At 38.9% G+C, this 9,396-nt stretch overlaps 1 protein-coding gene across 1 annotated transcript; it reads right to left on the bottom strand.

Annotated features, from left to right (window-relative positions):
• Positions 1-688: 688 nt before the first annotated feature.
• LOC121414416 (40S ribosomal protein S4-like) lies at positions 689-9,328 on the bottom strand. The gene is made up of 7 exons (XM_041607586.1): positions 9,270-9,328; positions 6,362-6,439; positions 5,751-5,931; positions 4,460-4,557; positions 3,170-3,341; positions 2,456-2,566; positions 689-1,024 (listed from the first exon to the last, which is right to left on the bottom strand). The coding sequence occupies exons 1-7, from the start codon at positions 9,270-9,272 to the stop codon at positions 885-887; spliced, it is 783 nt and encodes a 260-aa protein (XP_041463520.1). The 5' UTR covers positions 9,273-9,328; the 3' UTR covers positions 689-884.
• Between the last annotated feature and the right edge of the window lie 68 nt (positions 9,329-9,396).

Below are 9,396 nucleotides of genomic sequence, written 5' to 3'. Positions count from 1 at the left end.
ATACATGTTGGAAAACTAACAATGAAAACCTAAGCATCAAACTCATGATCTAATGTACAGTAATGTCATTTTGTTTTGTCAGCCAACACTACTGCTTTTGGGCATACTCAAATGAAGTTTACATAACTTGGTACATTTCACATTCAAGTCCCCATGATGTATAAACACGTGTTTCGGGTAACTTTGTTTAGGAACAACAGAGGTCCACAAGAGATGACCCGACACTTGCTCCGGCGACAATTGCTCGATTTATTTAGGGTTAAGGTTGCAGTAGGGAATGTTAAATCCAAGGTTAAAGTTGGTAATTACACTTGTGTGTGGAATTCATAGCGCGGAGCAAATGTCATGGAACCTCACTAGACACTGGTTGGTATTATTCTACGTATCATGGATTTTCTATGTTACATACCCAGTATCTGCTTCCATTTTTGTAATACAGTCAAGCCCATCTTAGCGACCACCTGACTATAGTGTCCACTATAATAGTCTCCTAATTGAAAGGAAACATGTTAACAGAACCTGTCTTCAGGGGCCACATTTCCCTTTGGGTAGCCTTAATAGACAGGTTGCATTGTACATAGAATGTAGGTCATAAAGCTTTTACACATCAACTTTCTCACAACAGAAACAGCCAGTTTTGAGGTTTTTACACTATGACACACAAAAATGAGAGAAACACGTTTGAAAGTTGTTGTGTCACATAATATTTATTTGTGTGTTTGAATTGTCTCTGTTCAACACCTCTAGCCATGTCGCAATTCAGAATGGACAGTTGGATACGGACGAATGAAACGGATCACTGAATAGTTTTGTGTTTGTGATGTTGAGGAAATTTCATGAGGATGTGGAATCCATGACGGTTGCTTCGCGGAGGGATTGGTCGCTTAATTCCTCTGGGCGATCCTCTTCTCGCGCTCCTCTGCGATGGTGAGACGGATTCCCCTGCCCTTGGGGAGGGAGATGTAGGCCTTGTTGGCCTTGCCGATCACAAACACGTTGGAGAGACGAGTGGCAAAGGTGTGGTCTGGAAGCAAAAAGAAGATGTGGGAGTGTTTCATAAAGCGTCCCGTCAATGATTTGAAATGACTGATTTGTTCCGACAATGAAAGGATAACCAGGAGATCGAGATGGCATCATTGTCAAAGAAATGCTATTTTATTTTAAAGCCATTCCATAAAATAATCAACCTTTTCGTACATCCCGATTCCCATTTCACTTCATGAACTAGTCAAGCCATTATAATCATATACTTTTTCATATGAAGCACAAAGCAGTGACATTTTAGCAAGGTCCTTCATATAAGGGCTTGGATTTTGCTTTACAAAAAAGTTGTTTAACACCTTGTCCTGCCCCTTAGTATTATTATTTAGTTCAACCTCATTTGCTTCCTAAAATTTTAAACTGTCTAGGAATAATCATTTGTTGTATTCAAAACATTTTTGTCTGTATTGCTCGTGTTATTAATTTCATTATAAGGGGATTGGGGACAAATGAGTCGCGCGATATTTTTGCCGCGCAAAATTTTTTGACTGCGCTGCTTGCTGACTTTTTACTTTCAAGTCTTGCGCAACTTTTGAGACCAATTTTCCGTCACCCGGGTATGCAGTTCCGAAGTTACGCAATGTTATGTAAGTGCATGTCAGACTCAAAATTGCTCCAAAACGTGCTTTCGTGTACAATGTCAATGTAAATTGTGTTTTCAACCAAAAATCATAAATGTATGATTATTTTTAGTTTTGCTGGCCTAAATGTATGTATTTTATGCTGTTTATGATCTTAGAAGAGTCCCCAACGAATTTCATTGAAAAAACAATGAAAAACAAACGGTCCAAAAAACAAAGAAGTGCATAAGAAATTGTAAAAAAGAATATAATACATAAGAAATTGCAAAAAACAATATAATACATAAGAAATTGATCTGATATCACAATTTCTTTCATGTGCACTTGCTAAGAACATCACAAAGAGTTTCTATTTCAAAAATTAGAACATTTGGAGCTTTATTTATGGAGTTAGAGGAAAAAGTATGATTTCGCATACTAATTACACATAAATTAGCATAATTACGTAATAACTATTCGCATGAAAAAAATCACTATACAAATTTGTAGATTATATCCCAGACAACCCTTGTGCCAAATTTCGGCGCGATCGCGCAGTCGATGGCCGAAATCTCAAGGGGGGCCTGGGAGGGCCCCCCCCCCGGCCATATGAACTCCCAAAATACCCCGGCCTAGATAGGGTTCACGACACAACACAATTTGTCATATTAATCTACAATGTTATGTAAAATCATGGTAGGATGTATTTTCTTAATGTTAATCGTTAATCATATGATCTATGGTTCAAACTATAAATGCTGTTTGGGGTTCATTTTTATTCCCCTGAAAGGAAGGGGGTGGGGTGTTCATGTCTCATCTGCCCAACTATGGCTATACCACTGAACATTTCTTACCTGAGGCGTCCTTGACGTGGACGATCTCGAAGGATCCAGGGTGCTTCTCCCTGTGGGTGATGGTACCAACACGTCCCAAGTTACGACCTCCGGTGATCATGCACATGTGACCTAGGAAACAAACAGTTTTTCAATCAGTGCATCCAAAGCAATCAGCCAGTTTACTAACAGATTTTAATTTCTGCATGTTTTGTTTGCGGGAATCTCGCAACGAGGTATTCCGTTCAACCACTGGTAATGACTGAACTACAATATACTTGGAATCCAGTTCATTCATTAGTTGCTGGTGTACCTGGTTGCTCTGGAAAGCCTCAGGCCAACTTTCAGGTTGTCAACAAGAACATCCTTTGATTGAAAATTATGCATATATTTTGAATATCTTAGTGAACAGGTGTATTTCGTAGTTTCACTTCTCCGAGGGGATCATGACAAACCATTTTTCAGTCAATAATAGATTGAAAAGTAATGACTTGAGTAACACGTAGGATTGTTATTTGTGCATCAGGAGAAAATGCTGTTATAGTTTCACTAGTCTGGGGTAACAACCAATGAGAGTTAAACCACTAAACCCATTTTCATTTAACCGAAGTGCTTTCTACAAGTGAGCAAATCATACATTTTCAACTGAAATTCATACAAAACTACAACATTCCAGAAATCTTCCAAGTATGAAGTCAAAAAGGGGCATTCTAATTCTAATTACGGTGCACTCACCACTGTCAAACTTGATGTGGTCTGTGATTTTGCCGGTAGAGATGTCGACCTTGATGGTGTCGTGGACCTTCACCAGGGGGTCTGGGTAGCGGATGGTACGAGCATCGTGGGTGCTGAGGTAGGGAATACCCTTGGGTCCGGTCCATACCTTGCGCACCTTGCACAGCTTGAACTGTGGTCAAACAATGAAAGCAAAAAAAAAATATTCTGAGATGATGTCAGGGAAAAATTACAAGGGGGGGGGGGGGCTCTTGGCGATTTCACCCACAAAATTGTCAAGAGCCATGAAATCCTCCATTCACTGCCATGTTAAATCTTTTCTAATGTAGCAGATTTAGGAAGTAGGTTGGGACAGGGAGCCCTTGAAAAATAACTTTTGGCCTGGATGATGTACAGGTAAATCTGCCTGCTACAAATATCTTAAGAAACTGGGACCACATTGATAATTAGAATGGGAAGAGGTTTAAAACAGGTTTAAAACATGTTTTAAAAAATAAACTGCATGAAATTGGATATCATTTGGCCCATGCAAATTAGACTTGGACGAATAACATGTTTTGCATAATCTGCAAAAAGAGTTGCATTTAATTGCAGTTCAAGATATCATCAATCAACATCTCAATATGCGCGTATGACTGGCTCAAAATCAAGTTACCTTTGATGGCAACTTTCAGCAAAGGGCCCTTGGACTTAAAAACTAAACTGCATGAAATTGGATATTATTCGGTTCATCCAATCTGGACAGAAAAACTCAACTCTAAGAACTTGGATTACCACACATTTCATGGTTCATACAGGATAGAATGTATTTTCCTTGGGTGATGCCAGCATAGTACAGAGAGCAACCATGATGACGACCTTTATAGGAAAATTTTATCTTGGCTGATGTAATTAAACAAAGGAGGATGTGAGACGGTCATTCTCCATTGCCTTCCATCAGCCACAGCAAGGGGGGGGAGGTCATAAAGTTGTTTCGTTATCCCTCTACGTTCATTGGTTAGGTACAGCCTTTCTTGATGATTGACGATTTTACATTCAACTCCCCCCCCCCCCTTGCCACATGTAACATTGTTATCTGGACATTTTTTCACGAATTCTCCCTACCCTAAAACAGGAAGATTTAGCAGAAAATTAACATTTGTTTTACCTCTCCCACAAATTCAGTATCACCTTCACTCTTCCTCCAAGCAACGGAGACATAGCAAATCTTATATACACTGACTTTTCGTACTGATCTCATCAGGATAACTTAACTTTGTCTTCAAGCTAGAAGTGATTAATCTTACATACCTTGGCTTCTTCACTGCCAATCCTGTGGACAACGAAGCGCCCCTTGACATTGTAGATCAGACGGAAGTTCTCTCCAGTCTTGTTGATGGAGATCACATCTAAGAAAAGATTATACAAAATTATCTTAATTTCAATGCAAGTCTTGACAAGTCTAAATTGGAAAAGAATGTTCAATGAAGTTTACCCATTCAATTACTACAGACCAATACAAAAAAAAATTATTTGTACGAACCAGAAAAGAAATAGAAATGGGATTGCAAAACTGTTTAAAAAGCACTGTGCTTTATATCATGGAATGTGAGAAATAGCAAACCTCAAGATTTTGTTACACAGCCACCACCCGATGGCAACGCCATCTTTGCTAAATAAATTATTGAAGTTTGTACACTTCATACATGATTTTTTATGATAGAAAATAGCCAAAATACATTGTGAATCTGAGCAGAATATTGCTGCAATAAATGTAGAATTTGGTTAGTCCCGTCCAACATCTTTTAGTTGATTTGTCGCAGGCACGATCATTCATTTGTCTCTAGATGCACAAAAAGACCCCCTTTCACAAAGACTTACAATTACTATAACTGCCATTATTATTGTAAATATCACGGAACCTTGATATTGATTGGCCATTGAGCCATGTTATCATGCTAGTTACTATATTATGTTTAGCAGAGTTTCAAAAGTTGTAAGTTATTCACGAAATGGGCCCAACTCTGAGCAGGATTCTCAAATAAGACTTTATTCAAGGCGTTTGTGTTCATTCCCTGGGTGATGCCAAAATGGTACCATATCACAACCAAGCTGACGACCTTATGGGAATGCTGTTTGATATAGGCCTTTGTATTGAACAGCACAACCAGTGGTAAAATCAGTTGTGCTGCCTTCGATAAGGCCACAATACAAATGTACATGAAAATACACATCAACAAAAAAGGAAATTTTAAAAAACACCAACCCCTTTTACCTCTCCCATACGATACCCCTGGCCCTGGCATAACAAATTTATAACATTTGGGGTATTTTTTTTTTTGGGGGGGGGCTGGAAAAATGGAGTGCTCAGCACTATGAAGTGGTCAGTCAATACCACCTGCCAACAAACACCATGGGGCATTATTGAAACAAAGAGTGACTTTTGCTGTTATAAGCTACTGAAATCCTTGGATACGATTGGCTAAGGACAAGTTAATCAGTGAAAATCACAGACTATTTGCTCTATGAAACATTCTCCGTTTCCCTCTCTTCCATCTACGGGATCTTTCGAGATGGGTACCACTGTACAGCCTTTACTTACCCATGAATCCAGCCGGGTAGGTGATGTCAGTGCGCACCTTGCCGTCGACCTTGATCAGGCGCTGCATCATGATCTTCTTGGTCTCAACGTAGGTCAGGGCGTACTTGAGACGGTTGCGGAGGAAGATGATGAGAGGAAGGCATTCTCTCAACTTGTGAGGTCCAGTTGATGCACGGGGAGCCTGTGAGGAAAAAAAATTGCATAAGAGTCCATTTAGAAGCATAGATGACACCCCCTCCCCCCAATAAATAAAGGGATGAACCATTCATTCACTAAATCACTAGGTCTATATGTCCAACCTAACAGCTGACTAGATACAAATTGTGCACTGACAACAATTCATTAAGTTATGAAGTGTTACTGAACTTACTGAACATCTACCAAATTTTTGTTACCACCCAACATGGCATCTATTAGTCAGACGTCTTGTCAAAGTGCACTAAAAAGTACATGTGCAAACAGAATTAAACAGCTTTTGTTCTCAGCTGACATATTGCTCTTCTCCTAAACAGGGAATAGACATCATACACTTGGGTATCTGGCACAAGCTATTAACATGTCTTTTATTTTTTTTACTTCTAGTCAAAGTGAAAAAAACACATTCTACTTACAAAATTTCCATTGAGCTTCCCAAGCATCCAATGCTTGGGAGCATTTAACCGTTTCAGATGCTTCTTTGGCCCGCGTGCCTGTAACATACAAAGAGAGAGAGGTTTATTAATGTACAAGACAAGACAAACATACAATTGCATTCATGAGACATATTTTTCTAAATATCCAATCTCCAATATTAGAGTTTCAGAAATTTGGTAAACCTAGGGCATGCCCAATTTACGAGTTTCAATTTTCTTGGTTTACATGATTTGCCACAAACCCGTAGGGGTAAACAATTGGGGAAAAAAAATCATAAACCGAGACAAATCATGTTCTCAACTTCTGGTGAGTTTAGATAGTTCCTGCTTATGTAGGCCCTAATTGATTTCACCTCATTTTGTGGGTCTTTGTTTTTTTTATTTGGCAATTGTGAGAAAATTCACAATCTGGGGGCGGGAGGGGGAACAGAATTCTATATTCAAGACAATTTTTGAGACCCATTTTCAAAGATCAAAGGTTGAGCTGAGCCATTTTTGGAAACATCGCACAGATTCAGAATTTTTAAAGGCAAAATTCTTTTTTTTTTTCAGCAGGGATTTTAGTTGAAATAGGGACTTTCCTGTCATGCCTTTAGTGATAGTGCCCATGTATAAAACAATGTGTTTTGTGTGTATTGTCAGTATAGGTGCATGGCAAAAGACTCCAAGAAAGTCTCTAATACTGGAGATTGTCTCCCATATTGGATTTCCAATATGGGAGAAAAAAAAAAGGACAAAAGAAATACTGGCAAGAACAGAATTTTTCCAAGCAAAAATTTGTCTCACTGAGGTCTGAAATCCATTAGTTTTAGTGTGAATGTCAGAATGACAACAAAATCCTTTGAAAACAAAAGTAGCCGGTGAATTTCTAAAGTAAATCTAGACCTAGATGGTGAAAAGGGTTAATTCTTCATGAGGAATCTGCTATCACATTTTGCTTTGCCACGAAGGTACATGTAATCCTTTTGCAGCAAAAGTAAAAGAAAATTGGTCTCCCAAAGGCCAAAGTAAAACTGGAGACTCTCTGAAATTGGAATGGAAACCAAAATTTTTTATCTCCCACTTGCATGGGAGACAGTCTCCCATATTGGGTGTCATGCCATGGTTGCGTGTTGTGGCAATAGACTGATGACGACTTGTGAGATATGCTTGAGTCATAGAATATACATGATATGTCAAACTTGGGGCACATTCTCGTTCAAATCTAATTTTTTTCATTCAACTTCAAGACCTGCCATCTTCCTGACCTTAGGCCTTCCCATCCCATGGTCAGGACATGATTGACTACATAAGTTTCAACTTTAATTCATGTTGTCAACAGTAGAGGTGCACGGCCAATATGGGAGACTCTCCAATAGGGGAGACAATCTCCCACATTGGAGACTTGCTTTGCAAAAGGACAAAAGAAACAACACCAAGAAAAGCATGATTTTTTCCACCCAAAATTTTGTCTCACTGAGGTCAGAAGCCCATTTTTGTTTTGTGTGATTGACAACAAAAATCCTTATCAAAACAAAAGTAGACAGTGAATTTTTAAAGTACATGGTGAAAAGGGGTAATTTTTCATGAGGAATCTGCTTATCACATTTTTATTTGCCGCCAAGGTAATCCTTTTGCAGCAAATGTAAACAAAGGAAATTGGACTCCAAAACTGGAGACTGTCTCTGAAATTGGATACCCAAATTCTTTACAAAAGTTTCTGATATTGGAGATAATCTCCCACATCTGCACATTGGAGACAGTCTACAATATTGGCCGTGCGGCTCTACTGGTCAATGAATGACTAAACTTGGTTCAGACTCAGTCAGCTCTCCAGGTGAATTAACTTTTCATTTTTTTCAGACTCAGAGATTCACAAAATGTCTAAAATTCAAGAGAAAGCTGCAAGTGACTGACAACACAACTCTTCAAAATTTAGCAGGTGGTGCAAATGAACACTAATTTACACTGACACTAGTACTAACTCATGACGCCACCTTGGCTGAAAGTAAAAAGAACCGGCGCTAATGCAGTTCCGCACCGGCCGATTACCAGCGTACCGAACAGCTCACCACACTGTTCGCAAATGTCATCAATAATCAAGTCTCTCCGTCGCATTTCGAGGTCAATAAATATACCCACCGCTTTTCCGATTATCGCGATTGGCAATGCCAACAGCTGTATTTCACTCAGCTTAAGTTCCATGCAATATCAATCGTTCGAGTCAAACATCGCTCCTTGCTTCACCGCTCACCATAAAGTTGATATGGACTCGGAATTCACCTGCAGCATGCACATGCCACAGGCACAGTTTGCCGCATGATTTGGTCACTAACTTCAATACGTATTAAACACAATACATTACAAATGCGCGACGAATCCAAGCAAGCCTGGCTGAGTACACAAGTACATGTATATGAATGACAAACATGATATCTAACAGTAACAGATGAATGTAGAGTGACATGACCAAGACTTAGTGAGAATAAAGCCAAAATACAGCCTTTCCAGATATTTTGAAAAGCGGTGGGTACGTCATTGACCTCAACATTTGACTGAGAGACTCGACAGTTGTGAACAATTATTGGTGGCGATGGTGTGCTGGTAATCAGCCTGTGCGAAACTGCATTAGGGCCAAAGAACCACCCAAAATCCTATCTTGTTTGTGGCAAGCGAAAATGCAATCGACACGCACACACACATACAGCCTGCGTACCGCAGTCTCGGTCTCACAGATTCACATTTTGACATTATTTTTCTTCATTCCACGAAGGGCTTTTCTTTCAAAACATATATTTTCATAACATTATTATTCCCATGAACATTATAATCGTTATTTGTATCATATTATAAACGGATCTTAAAGATTGACACAGATTTTAATAAAATCTTCTAATGAACTCCGTACCATTTTGCTCGGCTAGAGGAAAAGGCCAATTTGATGAATGTCAAATATGAATGAACATTTATTCTTTCCTAATTCTTAAAAAAAAGTCGAATAAATTTTCAAAGAATTCTAATGTATTAAAATACTT

The sequence above is a fragment of the Lytechinus variegatus genome, chromosome 4 (assembly GCF_018143015.1).
Source record: "Lytechinus variegatus isolate NC3 chromosome 4, Lvar_3.0, whole genome shotgun sequence".
NCBI lineage: Eukaryota > Metazoa > Echinodermata > Echinoidea > Temnopleuroida > Toxopneustidae > Lytechinus > Lytechinus variegatus.
Note: the sequence above shows the minus strand (reverse complement) of the source record. Positions and strands in the feature narration are given on the sequence as shown.

What these genes read in the sequence shown, in the direction of transcription:
- LOC121414416 (XM_041607586.1), bottom strand. An exon ending in GGAAGCTCAATGGAAATTTT is followed by an intron (nt 5,932 to 6,361) that starts GTAAGTAGAATG and finishes TTTTCCTCACAG; the next exon opens with GCTCCCCGTGCATCAACTGG. An exon ending in TTGGCAGTGAAGAAGCCAAG is followed by an intron (nt 3,342 to 4,459) that starts GTATGTAAGATT and finishes GTTTGACCACAG; the next exon opens with TTCAAGCTGTGCAAGGTGCG.